The sequence below is a fragment of the Neltuma alba genome, unplaced genomic scaffold (assembly GCF_004799145.2).
Source record: "Neltuma alba isolate B1F8T4 unplaced genomic scaffold, ASM479914v2 tig00011067_pilon, whole genome shotgun sequence".
NCBI classification, from domain to species: Eukaryota; Viridiplantae; Streptophyta; class Magnoliopsida; order Fabales; family Fabaceae; genus Neltuma; species Neltuma alba.
Window position 1 is genome coordinate 93,187 of NW_021635810.1, and position 17,477 is coordinate 110,663.

The 17,477-nt window shown below is 34.5% G+C and overlaps 2 protein-coding genes across 3 annotated transcripts; both read left to right on the forward strand.

Annotated features, from left to right (window-relative positions):
• Positions 1-1,076: 1,076 nt before the first annotated feature.
• LOC114761046 (probable phosphopantothenoylcysteine decarboxylase) lies at positions 1,077-5,502 on the forward strand. 2 transcript variants are annotated; one of them, XM_028950354.1, is made up of 4 exons: positions 1,077-1,312; positions 2,700-2,760; positions 4,283-4,691; positions 4,940-5,502. In XM_028950354.1, the coding sequence occupies exons 3-4, from the start codon at positions 4,350-4,352 to the stop codon at positions 5,228-5,230; spliced, it is 633 nt and encodes a 210-aa protein (XP_028806187.1). In that variant the 5' UTR covers positions 1,077-1,312; positions 2,700-2,760; positions 4,283-4,349; the 3' UTR covers positions 5,231-5,502. The 2 variants fall into 2 exon arrangements, with proteins under 2 accessions (XP_028806187.1, XP_028806186.1); XM_028950353.1 differs by lacking the exon at positions 2,700-2,760.
• A 4,938-nt stretch (positions 5,503-10,440) lies between these two features.
• On the forward strand, positions 10,441-16,687 carry LOC114761045 (protein phosphatase inhibitor 2). The gene is made up of 5 exons (XM_028950352.1): positions 10,441-10,538; positions 12,919-12,990; positions 14,785-14,903; positions 15,297-15,479; positions 16,167-16,687. The coding sequence occupies exons 2-5, from the start codon at positions 12,986-12,988 to the stop codon at positions 16,400-16,402; spliced, it is 543 nt and encodes a 180-aa protein (XP_028806185.1). The 5' UTR covers positions 10,441-10,538; positions 12,919-12,985; the 3' UTR covers positions 16,403-16,687.
• The last annotated feature ends 790 nt before the right edge of the window (positions 16,688-17,477 follow it).

The following is a 17,477-nucleotide window of genomic DNA, read 5'->3' on the forward strand; positions in this document are numbered from 1 at the left end:
ATATTTGCAAAAGCTAATTAATTCTATAACATATAATTTTTTGCTATAATAATATTTTTTTATTTTCAACTAATTTTTATTACAATAATATATATTTTAGTTGTAAATAATATATTTTTTATTTAAAGTTGATGTTATAATAATATATTTTCTATTTTTTGTGGGAATATTAAAAATATGAGAATAAAATGATTCAAAATTTTGGCTTTGCTGAAAAAAAAAAGTCTAATTTGGAGGGAGCTCAAATGGGGATGGGGGAGGAAGGACCTCCTCTTACAAAATGAAGAGACCTCGTCATTTGAAAATCCATTCACTGTCTTTTCTCTGTCCAAAACTATGTCGTTTTTGGTGGGAAATAAGGTGGTTGATTTTCTTTGATAAGATTTAATATATTAAAATATTTTTTAGGAATACTCAGTATCTTAAAATATTTTTTGATACACTCAGTACCTTAAAATAATTTTTTAGAAGCACATAGTATTTTAAAATAACTTTTGGTACACTCTGCAACCTAAAATATTTTTTCAATAGTACTTAATATTCTAAATTAATTTTTAATGCATCTATGATCATAAAATGTTTCGGAATAGCACTTGTGCCCTAAGTTTAGGGTATTTATTACTGCCTAGAAAAATACTGTGAAAATATTGGGTGCTACTAGAATAAGAATTATTTTAAAATACTAGCTGTCATTGAAAAAATATTTTACGGTATAGAGTGTATCAAAAATTATTTTAGGATACTAGGTGTGTACTCCTAGAAAACTATTTTACGATGCAAAGTGTACCAAAAATTATTTTAAGATTCTAGGTGTGTGTTTTCAAAAAAATATTTTAAGACGTAGAGAGTATACTAAACATTATTTTAGGATACTGGGTATGTGCTTCTAAAAATAATATTTTTCTGATATTGAATATTTTATATATATATATATATATATATATATATATAAAAGCATTCAAACCTGTTATTTTCCACCCCAAACGACATAGTTTTGGGTAGAACAGGGGCTTGCTTTGGGTAAAGGAGGGAAGCTGTTTGCTCACCCTCCCTTCAAACCAAACAGGCAGCTAAACCGAGCAGTAATCGCACGCCATTTTCAGTTCTTCGCTCTCACATTCGTCAATCTCACACTCATTATATCTCCCCCTAATTTCGCTCTCTCGTTCGGCCATCACCCTATTTCTCCGTCGGTGGAGCTCTCTCGTTTGTGCCGCCCTAATCTCTCAGATCAGTTGCACTCCCTAAGCTACCAGACATCTCGCGTCATCCGTGGTGCTCTCTCATTGGGTGCAGAAGTAAAGATTAAGGGGTATGATCAATTTCCCGTTATATATGCTTCTGGATAGGTCTTGTTTCCCCATTGTGTGTAATGATGTCCTCTCCCATGGTTGAACAAAATGAATCTATTATGCAAAATGGTGATACCCGATTTCTGTATTCTTTTAAAAAGATGATTACTTTTTTTTGGCCAATCTCGTTAAATGCTATTTTATAATTCATTTCTGTTTATTCGCTTAAAAAATTGTGACTATATGAAATGGACTTCCCTCTTGTCGTTAGTGATCGAACTGCTCTAAACCCCATCCAGGGTGGAGTGGATTGGTATAGAATGTGGTTACTGTACCTTTGTTCAGCCAAAGCATTAAACACACTGCGCCCCCTTTAATATGTTTGGGAGTTTAGATGGAATGAAACAAAAGGCTTATTAGAAATGTAATGGAGTGGAGTGGGATGGGGGAATGAAAGGTAATGTTATATTTGTTTGGAGTTTTAATTGGAGAATATTGCTAGTTGTTATAAAATTAATGGAATGGAATGGATGATGAGTATGTTTTTTCCAATTTTAGACTTAGCTTATTAGCTAGTTTAGATGGAAGAACATGAATAAATTCTTTTTGTTCAAACTTTTCTTTCTGCATGATAACTTAGTAAGAACATCTTAGAAAGAATAAAGGAATAATAATCTACATCACATAAAATTTATTCAGGTTTGTTTTTTAATTTTTGTTCATAAGTGTTTGTTATCAAATAAAAAATTGCATGGATAATTAATAAATAATAACTATTTAAAATATCTATTATTTTTTCACTATTTAAAATATTTGTTATTGAATAACAAATATATAAAATATTTGTCAAGCATGTAATAAGTTAGATCATAGATTACAATTAACGGTCAAATAACATTACTTAAGCATCAACCAAATAATTAGGCTATTGCATGGAGTATTATCATTAGTTTATGGAGGTAAGGGGAATAGGAGGATGGGAAGGGAGAGTCGAATGAGGAGGAGGAGGAGGGGAGGTGGAGGTTGAGATGAAGGAGGAGTAGGAAAAGTGGGTGGGGGGTAATTTTGTAACAATGTCGTTTATTTCAAGCCATTCTATCTTTGACGTTCCAAATTGGAGGGTCAGAAAAATGCGGGTTTAAGATGGCTAAGAATGATTTTGGGAGGCCACACCATCATCCCAAGCCATTCCATTCCTTTTAAAACATATTCCCAAACAATGGTTTAAACCTTCTAGCCATCCTACTCCATTCTATTCCATTCCAAAGATGCTCATAAATGCTGCCTTCAGTTCTCTTTTCGGCCAACGTATTTCAGTACTTCGAATGTATCACTTTTTGCCTCTCTCCCGTCTCTAGCTTGTCCCTTCGCCACTCTTCACTCCACTTTGTGTCTTTTTCGCTTCAGACTGTTGTTGCCCTGTAATTCTGTTTGCCATTCTTGGCTGAAGAAGAAGAGAATATCAGTGGTAAGCATCGATTGCCTTTTAACTATTGTAAAGATCTCTCCCTCTTCTCTCAATGGTTTGATTTCTGTTGGCTTCCACTCCATGGGATCTATGTTCATAATCTGCATTTCTCTCTTTGCTTCCATTCCAAGTAATTTTAGGAGTTTAGAGCAGAGAACACACACGAATATTCAAAATAATGGGTTGCTTTTGAAAGATAATCTTGAAAGCTGATATCAATATCGTGGCTGTGTTCTTGAAAGATAATCTGCGTTTCAAGATGCTTTCTCCCTGTGTGTGTCTCTTGTGCTTTTTGGGGGGGGGGGGTGAAAGCGTCTTGAGAGGCAAGATAATGAAGGTACATGATGATGTATAGAAAAGATAGGAAAGAGGAAGGAAGAGAGAGAAACGGAGGGAAATAGGGAGAGATAAATGGATAAATGGATAAATGGCACACACAGAGAGCTTCCCTTCAAAATTTATCAAAAAAGAAAAAGCCTGACCTGCTGAACATTCAAAGGACCCCAGAATGTGCCACTTTCAGCTGCTATTCGCATCATTGCCATCAAACCTGCATCGATAGCAACCATAGAAATAGAGTCAAACAAACTATTCAAACAAATTAAGGACACTATTCTAACACAGAGAACCTAGAAAACAATTGGCACAAATTAAACACATTTAAACACCAGACTCATTTGCAAAGGACATAGAGATGTATAAATCCAAAATCCACCCATTGTCAACATTTTCCCTCAGACACAAACACCATCAGAAATCCAATGAAAGTCATTGTTTTAAGAACCAGATTGGACCAGCCATTCAACTGGAAGACGAGTGATCTAGTGCATGTTCCAGTCCAGTATATAGGGTCAATCTGTGTTTAAGAAAACTTGTGGTTTGACTGGTTTGTCCAGTCAGATAGAAGTAAATGAAGAAGATGCAGAAGAATTGCCTCTCTTGAATCAGCTTCTTGCCTCCTTTTTTTTTTTTTTTTAAATTCTTTTTAAACCTTAGCAAATTGAGAGAATGAGGAGGGAGAGAGGGCGCGTTTAAAACTGAGCAATTGAGAGGCAGAGGTGATGAAACAGAAACTAATGTTAGAAAAGAAGAGTCACGAGTCTCATCTCCAACTTTCCTGTAGCAGTCTGCAATGTGAAAGCTGAAAAGCTCTTGCTTGGGAAAAAAAAAAAAAGGAATCAAAATATAAAGCTCTTGCTGAACGTATAATTTAATTATAATCTGTTGGACTATACCTTGAGCCAGTAGCTTTGCCTGTTCAATGATTAGTTCAGTTTTGAAAACATTGATATCAACCACTGATGTTGGATCTGATATTCTCCACTTATGAGGTTATGGATATTGCACCTGATATTAGTAGAGGAATATGAAAACTTTTTAAAAGTTCATAGTGTGTGATGACCATATTGTGTCTTCAGGGTTTCATGTAGCTGAAGAATTTATACTTGAGAATTTCAAATGTCACAAACTTTCAGTGAACTTCATTTTATCTTCTAATGGTACCTTTAACTCTTGGTTGAAGGTCTTTCGAGTAAGTTGAGACACCTGTTTTCAATCCTCAACCTAGGAGAATTTTTAAAATCTGTGTGATGGCCTGCTCAGAGCCTCCAAACGCATTGGAGTTCATGCAAGTAAATGCTGGCCCTAGGAAGCCCCGGATTCTTCTTGCTGCAAGTGGAAGTGTTGCTGCAATAAAGTTTGCAAATCTCTGTCATTGTTTCTGTGAATGGGCAGAAGTAAAAGGAGTTGCCACAGCAGCATCTTTGCATTTCATTGATAGAACAGCTATTCCCAAGGATGTGACCTTGTATACTGATGAGGATGAATGGTCTAGCTGGAAAAAGCTAGGTGATAGTGTGCTTCACATTGAGCTTCGTAGATGGGCTGATATCATGGTGATTGCTCCTTTATCAGCAAATACTCTAGCCAAGGTAAACATAGAGATGTTTGCAGATCTATGTCTCTACATTGCATCACAATGGAAATATTGCATTTGATTTATAGCATATTTGGCAAATTGGATGCTCTGAGATTAAATATAGACCATTTATAGTATGATGTTTTGATTCATATTCATGAACGTATTGTTCAATTTTTGAAGTTTACATTATATTTACAACTACAATAGGGTCGTGTGCATTTAAGCACTTAATTTTAACTTAAATATCTGCCGGTGTAGATTGCTGGAGGGTTGTGTGACAATCTATTGACATGTGTTGTAAGAGCATGGGACTACAACAAGCCCCTCTTTGTTGCACCAGCCATGAACACTTTTATGTGGAACAATCCTTTCACAGAAAGGCATCTCATCGCCATTGATGAACTTGGCATTAATCTTATCCCGCCTGTTACAAAGAGGTTAGCTTGTGGGGATTATGGGAATGGTGCAATGGCTGAATCTTCTACCATTTTTTCAACTGTAAGACTCTTTTTTGAGTCAAAGGCTCATCAAGGTAATGACAATATTTGATGACCATGACACTATCTGTAATGATGCTTCGGCAGGATTTGTTTGTTTGATGTCGTAAATCTTGCATTAGTTTCATCATTATTGTTTTTAGTGATTGTGATTCCCTGTATTTAGAATGATCGATGTTGTTGTGTATTACTCTGTAGTACGGGTTTTATGTCTCCCTCAATATTGCCACTCGATTTGTATGATATTTGGAGTACAAGCTCATGTATCATCAATATGTCACTATTTGCTTTGAAATCTCAGTAAACCTGTTCGTAGAATGACCAGAAATGACCCAGCAATCTTGCAGATGATCATGAAAAGGAAAAAAACTTGTAGGTCTTGCTGATGTTGGTTATGAACTCTGTATGGTACTCCTCCGGTTCTAAATATAAGACTCTTTTTATAGTATATACTACAAAAAAAGGTTTTATATTTAAGACTGGAAGAATATATAGTTTTTGTTCAAAATATTATTTTATTCCTTTTATAAAATGTCCTAGTGAGCAGCTGATGCTACTCTTGTTCTTGAAGATTACTCCTCCATCTTTATTTTTCTAATCATTTCAGACTGTTATTTAAACCTTAAATAAATAGGTCACTGATGGTTTCAACATACTTCCCATTACCCCAAGAAGGATTGAGTGTCTGTTTTATATGGATATTCTCGTAACCCAACTTGCGTAAGTGGAAGAAGAAAAAGAATGAAAGATGTCAGCGCGTTTGTGATGAAACTGTGCTGGAAGCTGATGACCCGAGCAAGACGTAGTGGGTTTTTGAAATCTAAATACAAATGTAGTAGTAATATACTGAACTGGGGAAAAAACAGAATGCCTCATTCAGTCACCTGGAGTAGTATTATTGCTGTATGGAAAAAATATAAGGATTGGGTAGGAGAATAGCAAAAGAGGACACATTTTTGGATTGGTGTGAAAGAGAAGGTGGCGGAGTATATCTTGCCCACAGATGAACGGAACAGACTCAAGCTCAGGGATTTGGCTTCCTAACCACGTGGCTAACACTATTACTCATACTCTACCTCTGAAAGAGATGAGTCAGAAGGATATATTTATTTGGAAACCATCCTTAGATGGAAATTTTACTGTTAAATTTACTTACCTGTTTATTTGTTGATATTTTGGAATACAAACGCTACAGTGGAACTGTGCAAAAGAAAAAAAGAATGAAAGAAAAGATGGCTAGGTTAGGTAAGATATCAAGTCTCCCCACCTAGGGGTGGAGCATAGTTGTGGGTAGCCTTTGATAGATGTAAAGGAATGGAGTGGTTAAATAATGGACTGCGAGGAAAGAAGTTGGCAAAAATCGGACCAGAGGGATCCCCTATTGTACTTAATTTGCTGGGATTTTCAGTAATCTAGATGCAGGATTTTGTTAAACTCAAAGGAGAATGAGATCTCTGATAATATCCAAACAAGTATCTTTAAAGCTTGGCAAACATAGCAAAGGATTAAGGAATGTGAAGGTGTCTATTGATCGTGTAAAGCGTACAATTTGATGGTAAGAGAAACCAGAGAAGGTCATACATACCAGACATTGTTGAAGAAGCCATGTCTTGACTTGCTAGTTGCTAAAGACTAGAATGTGCTTTTCAAAACTTCACTTATAGGGACAACATTTTGATTGCTGATTTAGTTATTTATGGTACTATTGTAGTTTGCAGTTCAATTTGAATTGCAAACTAAATCTTATACTGTCTCCGGTCTTTAATATAAAAATTCGTTTGATTTTTATTTTGATTCTAAATATAAGATCCTAATCCACTTTGTTTCTCATATTTATTTATTTTTTTAAGGTAATCCTTGTAATACTGATTATTCTAACCAATACACTTGATTAATAAGGATATATTAGAAAAGACAATACATATTTATTACAAATAACTAACTTAATTAGTTTTCTTAATTTACTTAAATTAGTCAACTAGTTCCTATATTAAGGACTGGAGATAGTATTAAAGATTGGAGGTAGTATAATACTGCTAAGGTTTTTTTAACCTGTGTTGAACCTCAAATGAAAAAAGATGGCACACGATGATATGGTTTGTTTTTTTTGCTAAAGTATAGGTATCCTCCTATTGGAGGGAATCCTATTTGAGGCACTGTTGGGCACTAAATGTGGATACTTCTCCTAGTTAGGATTCGAACTTTAGTTCACCACGTTGTGAGAGACTAACTCCTTTCGCTAGATCCAACTCTTATTGGTTCACACGATGATATGTTTTTTTTTTTTGTGGTTGCCTATCCAGTTCACCGAAACTTTGTTCTGATTACATCTAGATTCGACTCGCGCTGCGCACCTGGCTGTGGTGGGTGAGTCTTTCTGCATATGCTGAGGCTAGAACTTGAGACTTCACTTAAGCGGTACCAAGCCGCTTACCACTTGACCAACCCCCCAACGATGATATGTTAGCAACAAAACATTCTTCTACCATCGAATGGCAGATGGAGTCTGCTGGTCAAAACAAAAAAACAAAAAAGAATGGCAGATGGAGTTGTTATGGAGAATACAAGTCCTTCTTCCCCTTATTGAAGGGAACGCCACTTGTTAAACCTTGTTCATAAGAAGCCTAAGATAAAATTATTAAACCTTTTATTCTTTTCTTTCGATTTATATGAGGGCGAGCTTGACTTCATACTACTTCCTCTTTCTTTTTTCCCCTGTTTTTCAATTTAGAGAAAGAAAAATTAGTCAATAAAATCTTTTATTTTCATGATTTTTGATTTGTTTTCTATTTAACTTCCATAAGAATTAGTCCCTCCAACTATCAATTCTTGGAAAATTAGTCCCCAGAGGGTGTAATTTTGCATTCCGAAGTGACTAAATCCTAGCTGACATTTTTGTACTTTTGTAATTGCAACTCTTAACTTACCTTTTTGTCTTTTAATATTTTCAAACTTCTTTTTATATCATTTTTCCTATTAACCTTTTATTCTTTTCTTTTTTCTTATCGCCTTCTACCCTTTTCTGGTTCTTTTTTCCCTAAACAAATATACTCCTTTAATCCTTAATATAATATCTAAGTAAAAAGTTAATGTTGGTCTTATATACAAAACTTATTTTATGTGTTTATCAATTTTTTTCAAATTAATCCTATTAATATTCTTTTAACAATTAAGTAGAGAATTGAGAAAGGTGTTTAAAGTTTTTTTTTTAAAAAAAACATATCACATTGACTAATAACTAATTTAACTAATATCATTAATTTACTCAAATAAGTTAATGGAGTTTTATATTAAGGATCGGAGGAGTAGTACTACCTCTAGTCCTAATTATAAGAGCCAGTTGACTAATTTGAGGAGATTAAAGAAGTAAGTTGAGTTAGTTATTTGTCCTAAATAGGTGTTGTATTTCCTAAAATATCCTTGTTAATCAAGTGTATTGACTAGAACTACTATTATTAGAAAGACTATCTTGAAAAAAATTGAGTAAATATAAGAGACAAAGTGGATTGGGGTCTTATATTTAGGATCAAAATAAAAGTCAAACAGGTTCTTATATTAAAGACCAGAATGATGTTGACTTCACTTCCTTCAAAATTTAGATTTGAAAAGAAAAAGAAGAAGAGAATTTTTATCCAAAAAAAGGAAAACCAAACAAAAACAACAAATCATGATTCAAGTTTGCTGTGGACGTTGAGTGAGGAATCTCGTTGCGATGAGGCTCTAGACAGTAGTGGAGATCTGAGTCGATGGATTCAAGACGAATATGGAAACAGCACTATGCATCACGGAGCTTCTACTTCAGGAAGGCTGAAGGAGGGTGGACGAGGGAGAGGAAGTAGACGACTGTGTGGTGTGGATAGAAAGTTCTTACTCTAAACAAGATGATGATGTCATGTGGCTCGAGGAGGTACTTTTGTCAAAGGACTTCTCTAAACTAGATTTTTTGGGTTTTTTTTCTCACCCCCATTTTTTTAATTATTTATGTTCACATGCTATTATGTAAACTTTTATTTGTCTTTTAATTAATATATTTTATTTTTTATCAAAGGGAAAAAAGAGAAAGACTATGAGGGAGGTAAAGGCAAATAATGTATTTTTATTTTGCATATTCTTACATTTTGTAATCCCCATTCATATTTTTTAATTGTATAATTCCAATGTATCTATTTAAGTTAAGAAGCATTATACTAACTCCAATCATTTATACGAGAGTTCGTTAACTAATTTGAATGGATTAAAAAATTAGTTAAATTTATTATTTGTAATACATAGGTATTATTTTCTTTAAAATACCCTTACTAATCATATGTATTAATTAGAATTACTATCTAATAATACTTTTAAGATGTGTAATTATTACAAGGACTACTTTAAGAAAAATGAATAAATATGAAAAAAATAAATTGGGGTCTTATATTTAAGATTAAATTAAATATCAAATTAACTTTTATATTGAGAATATGAGGTAGTACTATATACACCCAGCTCAACATTTAAATCACCTTTTTTCCATATGCATTGCATGCAATCCTCTTTCATTTAATCTTTAAAATTCAAATAGAGTCTAATAGCAATCACTCCAAACCATATCTTTTTTAGAATGAGTGAAGGCTAAAAGGAAAATGTTATAAATTATTAATAAAAATTTTCAATTTTTTTTGGACTGAATAAAAATTTTCAATTTAACTCTATTCAAATTAAACCAAACCCATTTTATTAAAAACGTCCCAATTTTGATTGAAATCGCTTGATTTGATTTTACTATTTACTTTACAGAAGACCGCACTTTTTTTGGGGTCAAAATAGAAGCCCACACTTAACCTTTCAACACTTGTAAACTTAAAAAAGGTCAAATTTTTTTTTGTAAACTTAAAAAAGCACGTGGCAAAAAATAATATTAATAAATATTACATTTTATTTTTAATAAAAAATTAGATAATTAATTTTAAAATATTAAACAAATTAGTTAATAAATTATTTACTACAAATATATGTTGATATTACTAAACTATTTTGTTCAGTAATATATATTACATGATTGGAATTATTCCTTACCATCAATATAAATATCCACAAAAAAAAAAGATAATAAACAAAGTAGGTTAAAATCTGGTACTAATATTTAAAATCAGATCACCCCTTCAATTAGCTTTTTCAGGAGGAGGTAATAAATAAATAAAGGCGGTGTCCAGAGTCGGGAAATATTTTAGCCACTGGAATAGAATTAAAAAAACAGTTATCACAAAAAAAAAAAAAGAATAAAAAAGAAGTCTAAGAAGAGGGGAGGAATTTGAAGAACCTGGAAAGTACGGTGCGCTTGGCGAGGCCATCGATTTTCGGCTTAGCGCGGCATTCCTTAGGTGCGACCCTGTTTCATCGTCTCGCATCGTTTTCCTTTCCGTCCTTATAATCTTTGCTTCGTTTGTTGCTCGATGAAATGTTTAGTATTTCTCTTTTAAGGGAAGGCGATTGGTGTAGATTTGGGTGCTGTAAATTTGATTGTGAATTTTCTAAATCGTCTTTGATGGTTCTATCTCCTTGGATCTACATTTTTCGTTTGTTTAATAAACACTTTCATTTGCTTACGAGACCCTGATGGACGTTTCAAACTATATATTAGTTGGCGGTTCATTATATTCGTATATACCTAAAATGAAATTGTTTTTAATTCTCATTGCCGGAATGAAATGTTTTTTTTTTTTTTATGCATTTGGTGTAATCTGTTAATTTGACAGCTTTAGACACATGATATAAATCATCGGGGGAAAAAAACTCAAAACAAATACTTATGAATCTCACAAGTTTGGCCAATGAGATACTGAAATGTAATAAATCATGGGATATGATATTTTACGCCGGAACTATGGTCTAATTACAAAAATCAATGCATGAAATTTAAAATGTATCAAATGTTAAAGCACACCATTATGAACTTTATAATGCAATAAAAAACCCCTGAAGTAATGTTTGACGTATGGTGTTCGTGGGGTGTTTTGTTACACTTCAAAGTTTAGAGGATGAGTTTTTGAGTTTGGAAGTTCATAAGCAAATTTTGTAATTTATCCGTAGTTCAGGGGTAACTGTATTTTATCCTTAAATCAATGATGATATTGAGCTTCAGATTGTATTGGGAGAGGAGCGTATGATTGGTACTGTTTTATGCATATTGTATGTCAAATGCTCTCTTCAATTGTTGGGAGCAAATAATTCCATATGGTAAGTGATTATTGGGGATTTTTATGGATTTCTGCACATTTTGAATTAGCTTTTCCCCCCTTCATAGAGTTCCAATTCTAGGAAAGACAAAAGCAAAAATTTTGAGGAAGAGGTAATTTGTGTATGAAAAAAAAATTGATCATTTCTCTCATCATTATTATAATGTTCAGCAATGTGAGAGGGTAGGTGATATACCTTTCTGGGCCCTTTGGCTAAGAGCAATTAGGAGGGTACGTGAAGAAAGCCAAAAATACTTATGCTAACTAATGATTTTAAATGACGGGGTGACTGTCTTCAAAGGAAAATTTTTTCTGAATTTGCTCAAAAGCATATGCTTCAATTTTCAGCTTCCTTTGTGCATTTGTAAAGCTGTTGCATTACAATTTTCAAATTGAAAAATGTATTTTTATTCCTGAATCATAAAATGTGTGGGATTCTAAGATTCAGGAAGTGAAAAGTAGCTGAGATGGAAAATATGACATAGGTTTGTGGTTATAATATGTAGAAAATACTCAACGTAGTAAATCTTACCCATGACTTAAGAACACTACTTAATATAAATGAAAGATGAACTCATTAGTTAGAAATTTATAACCAGATAATTCTTGACATAGTCACAAATGACATCTTAGCATGCCTCATATGAGACTGACAATATCTAACAAAAATGCAACATTGTATGCCATTTATTGTTTTCTAATTTCTGATTCATAAAATCAACCGCTCTGCCATATCAACTCCAGTCTCACAATTTGCAGCCAGCTCAGGACTTCTGATTCAGTTGTTGATTCGTTTTGATGTGTTTGTCTTTGTTACTCATTAAAAATGTTAAAATTTCAATAGTGAATAATTGTATGCTTTTGACGACTATGGTTAATACTTTTTTTTTTTTTTTTTTTTTGTGTTGGGCACCCCCCCGGGGGGGTTACTTTCTCGTTGAGAGCAATTGAGAACATTAAAACATTGTATAGAAATGTTTAGTTATGAAAAGGACTTCTTCGGCCTGAATACGAAAATATCATGGATACTATGGGAAAATCTGTTTTCTTTGTCCAGTTGGAGGTTATCTTACAGCGTTACCTTGCTGTAATATTAGTTGTATACAGATAAACCCTGGAAGTTTAGCTCCCGTGCCCCCACCTCCCAAGTCCTTGCTTTTCTTAGCTTGAAGTCATTAACATTTTACCATTTTACCTTGTTCTTATTTATGACGTTTATGTGTGAATTATTAATGCGGTAGGATACCTCATAGCTCTGTTGTGAAGCAACTGTCTATGTTAGATGACGCCATCATTTGTATTCTTTTTGGATACATTTTTTAAACTTTTGTTCCTTTTGCTTTTACCCACTGCTTCTTCATTGTTTGTCACTTCATTCATTTCTTGCTTTATTTGTGTTTGTTCTAATTCACCTGTGATGTTGTTTCCTGTTGCCTTTGATTGCTCCCCCCCCCCCTCTGTCTTAATTAGTGCTTTCGAAGTTCAAGAATCCACCACATAAGTCTGTTATCTTTTCTTTTTGCAGTTGATCAAGCTACAATAGAACTGCTTTGCATGCTTTTGGTGTTGGAAGAGGCCATCTATATAGCAAAATGAAGTAAGACCGTCCTTGCATCTTTTGATAATAAAAACTTTCTATAAAATGTAAAGTTGACTGCATTAACCAGTGTTTCATATGAGGGATTTGGAGGGGAGGGGAGGTATGTTGCTCCCCTCCCCTTGTTTTGGGTGCGAAAAAATTATAGGAGAGGAGGGAAAGTTTTTACGTCAGTGCTGATATACCCTTATTTTATTTTAATACCCCAAATTAATCTTGCTAAACCAGGCGTGCCTGCTCGCCTCTTGTCTCGCTCACTTTTGTATTGTCCTCAGTTCTCTTGCTCACCTCAGTTTGGACGAAGAAGATGACCACCACAAATTAGTTGGACAGAATGTGAGGAAGCCTCCTTCTCCACCCTCTTCTGCCACCGCTGTGTTCCATTATTCTCCTACACTTCACCACTGATGCCCACACCCTCTTTCCCACCAATTTCCCTTCTCTAAAGTTTGATCCGCTACATGAATAAATGAAAGAGTCTTAAATCTGTTTTATTTGTGCGGATTTCTTTGAATAAAGAGCTTCAACAGGTTTTGCTGTCTCCCATTAAGACTGGGAATTCGATTGAATCCAAATTTGGTTCTGGAAATGCTAGTTTGGGTGTTGTCAGTGATCATAGTTGTCCAAAAGTGGATCAGATTTTGTCACAGAGAAGAACAATTGAGTGGAAGCCAAAAGCTGATAAATTTTTGCTTGCCATACGCGTTCCTTTGCTTGGAGAAGCATGCGTTTTGGAGGCTCTTATTTATCTGGTTTTGGTTATTCCTGACTTGAAAGTGGCTCATCAGTTTTGATGGAGTGCTGGATATTGATAACATTAATAAAGCGATTATCATCAGTTAAGTTTGAGTGGAATAAAAAAGGTATAATTGATAATTATATATTATTAAAATTGTATTGTGATCATATATAATTTTATACATCCATAATTATATGTATTAAACAGTAACATACAATATGAATAACAATTTAAATAAGGCTATAGTTGTCCATATATAATTTTTTTCCCTCCTCTCCCCTTTGTTGAACCAAACAAACCCTAAGGTAATTGATTTATATATAATGATAATCAGATAATAATATTACCTGGAGAGTCATTTCCTTTGGTGGCCTATGTTGTAACTCCTGAAGCTTAAATGGGCTTTCAAACTAGATTGTCCCAAATATAATATCAATTCCCAGGCCTTCTTCTTGGAGCTTAACTTTTGGGATAAATTGATTATTGATATGGTTTTGAAGTGTTTCCATGCACCATGGCCTAAACCAGTCCTTATTTCCATTTTGTTGGAATTGTTCTTTAAATTTCTTTCTGCCTTTCATCTTGTTACTGAAGTCATTTAGCCAGGGTTCTCCTGTAAAGGGTTGACCAACTGAACATTAACGGGAGAACTCTTAAATGACTTTGTAGTTTGAGTGAAAAATGAAATAGGTCTAGGGCGTGGCTTTAACGTGCATTTCCAAGACACCATGTAACGTGAAATCCCACTGGTCTTGAGCCAAATCGAAGTATGGTTAGAGAGTCAAAGTTTCTGTAAAAGCCAAGTTAGAATCTCATACTCTCATCAAGTCCCATGCTTTGCAACTGGGTTTTGACATTCCATCATGCTTCACGGCCCTGTTGTCCAGACTGGCTGGCTCTGTTATAGCTTCCTAGCCATGGGCTAACACTGTTATACTAATCTCATCACAAACAACCAAAAAGGAGACAGAAAACAAAAACTGTTAATTGATTCCATATATATATAATTTTTCCTTCTTAATTTAATGAGTGATGCATTTGGTATCTCATTACAGGCAGAGGGGACGTGTAAGATGGGACGAGGATAATATTGGAGAAATTGAGGCAAACAAACCTGTGAGACAGAAAATCACTGAACCTAAGACTCCATATCACCCAATGATTGATGATGATAGTATGTACATATGATCATTTAAGGGGCATTCTTTTTTTACATTATACTGCGCAGGTCAAATTATGTAAAAATGTAGCCCTACCTTTATTTCTGTGAGGGAAAAGGAAGAGATAAATCAACATTGTATTTAATGCAAGAAGGCTCATTGTTATTGTTACTTGTGAGTACAATCTCACCGCATAACTATAAATTCTAGTTTAGGTTCCTCAAAGTTGCTTTTTAGGTGCATTAGTGCATCCGTTTCAACTCTTCATATAAATTGGATAAATATGTGCCTTTTGTTCTTTCGGTCTCAGATGAGTATATATTTTTGATACCAGGCCTGTCATTTAGCTCTATTTGTAGAGCCTCTCCATGTGCAGTTAACATTTATCTGAATGCTCTATTTTTAAGGTTCTCTGTCCCCTGTACGAGGAAGTTTTGATAAATGCAGTGATAGCCAAAGACAACCAGTTGATGCGGAAGCAATACGCACTGCTTTGAATGATGTAGCCTCTTCGAGCAGCAAGAGCGCCAAACGATCTGGTGGCTGGGCATCGTCTGAGGATGAGGCAGATGAAATGATGGTGGATGAAGGTTTCCTTTTATGTCCTATGCTATCTGCATTTGTTCTTTTTAATATAATCGCCTTTCTTTCCAGTGTGATTCTTTCTGTTTTTATCTGCATGTGCTTACCAATCATCAGATGCTGATAATTAAGTTTTGATTTAGATGAGCCAAATCATTTGATAATTATATGATACTGTTATCAAATACTTCCAATGTAAAGGACACGAATTCAGGAGAAATGCACTGCACTGGTACATAAACAAGTCCACTCTACTACAGCTACAATGGCACTATAAGGGAAGGGAAACAGAACACACTCCAGATTCTAACACAAAAGTTAACAACCTCACTCAATGACACTACAACCTCAATAGGACAGAAGCTATAAAACCTAAAACAGCAGATTTGCCAATCGTTCGAGAGGATTGGTTCTCTCCATTCCACTGCCTCAGCCTGACTTGGAATTCTTCCTGCCTTCTCCTAGTGAACCAAAAGGGACGACTTATAGACCCCCGAAAAGTGACTCTTACCGCCCCCTTCTCTCAGACTTTGACTATAAAAGTGTCATGAATGAGCTCCTAGTAGCATCTGATGATTTTGTTGTTTATATATATTTATGCACTTGTTTAATGATTTTGGTTGATATGATTATTGATAAATCAGTTGTAATCTCAATTCGATCCTGATCTTCCTCTGCTGTGAATATATTACTAGATTCTGGAACAGATAGAAGCAAGAGTTTTAAAGAGCACAGACGAGCCCACTATGATGAATTTCTGAAACTGAGAGATCTGCGACGGAAGGGTTCTTTTCTGGATGAAGGCGATGAAGACGATGCTGATGTTGAGGGTGATAAGTCAGGGAAATGCGACTCATCCTCCTTAAGTGCCAGTGTGAAGGAAATAGACATTAAGGACGTAAATTCTCCGATGGCCTCGAGTAAAGAGTAACTCTTAGCAGCCTGCAGATAAACCCCCCATGTCATGTTGTTAGTGTTTCTAATTTTGTCGATAGGCGATAACTGAGAGTCATATCCCTTGTATCAGTTGTGTAAATACTCCTGATTAGCTTTTCATTATTTCTTGCAGTATTATAGTGTGAACTTGGATGATACATGTACACTTTTGCCCTCTTGATCTGCTGATGCGGCGGCGGGATTTTGTGGGTTAAAAAAAAAAAAAAAAGCCATTGTGGGTGTTGCTCGGAAGGATAATAGTGAACGATGATTTAGCCTTTGAAGATTAGTTTTTTTAATTTCTATAGTTTTAACTCGATTTTGTTCATGCAAATAGAAAAAGAAATCTAGGAAAGTCATCTCAATTAAATCTGCTTTCTAATAATTTTGGATCAAAATATATACCTATATCTATATGTATAGAGGCCTAAAAATGAGAGGGTGAAGTAAGTATGTGCGCGCGCGCGCGCGGGGGGGCGTGCGGGCGTGGGCGTGGGCGTGTGCGTGTGTTATAAGAGCTATCCTTTCAGGTTCTAAAGGAAAAAGGAAAAAAGAGTTGTCGTTGTTTTGAATGTCTTGACAATACTAATTTTTGTTTAGTCGAACATGTTTAGATTCATCAATGGCAATAAATAGTTTATGCTACTTGATTAGAATTATCACAATATTGTTTAAACTTCAATCTATTTCCTCCATTATTTTTTTTATTAACCAAATTATCTAGGCTTAGCATTTTTTAGTCTGTTGAATAGTATTTCAATCTTAATTTTTCTTTCACTTGGGCTTACAACCTTATACCTCAGAAGCCTCCCCGCTCTGCCTCTCCCTCTCCCTCTCCCTCTATGTATATGTGTGTGTGTGTGTTAATGCACTTTTTGAATTTTACAGTCGTTAATATAATAGACTCTCATATCGTATCACGTTAACAACTTTTTATAACACAGCTAATTATATAATGTGAAAAAGGAATAGCATATAAAGAATGGCATACATAAAACAGAAACATAAAGACAAACCAATCATGTTAACACAAAACGAATAATGGCCAAGTTTTGATCAATCTCAGTTGT

Bases quoted from the DNA above. Each gene is read 5' to 3' on its own strand.
- LOC114761046 (XM_028950354.1), top strand. From the start codon at position 4,350: ATGGCCTGCTCAGAGCCTCCAAACGCATTGGAGTTCATGCAAGTAAAT. The intron at 4,692-4,939 runs GTAAACATAGAG...CTGCCGGTGTAG, and splicing joins CAGCAAATACTCTAGCCAAG to ATTGCTGGAGGGTTGTGTGA.
- LOC114761045 (XM_028950352.1), top strand. The intron at 14,904-15,296 runs GTATGTACATAT...TCTATTTTTAAG, and splicing joins CCCAATGATTGATGATGATA to GTTCTCTGTCCCCTGTACGA. The intron at 15,480-16,166 runs GTTTCCTTTTAT...ATATATTACTAG, and splicing joins TGAAATGATGGTGGATGAAG to ATTCTGGAACAGATAGAAGC.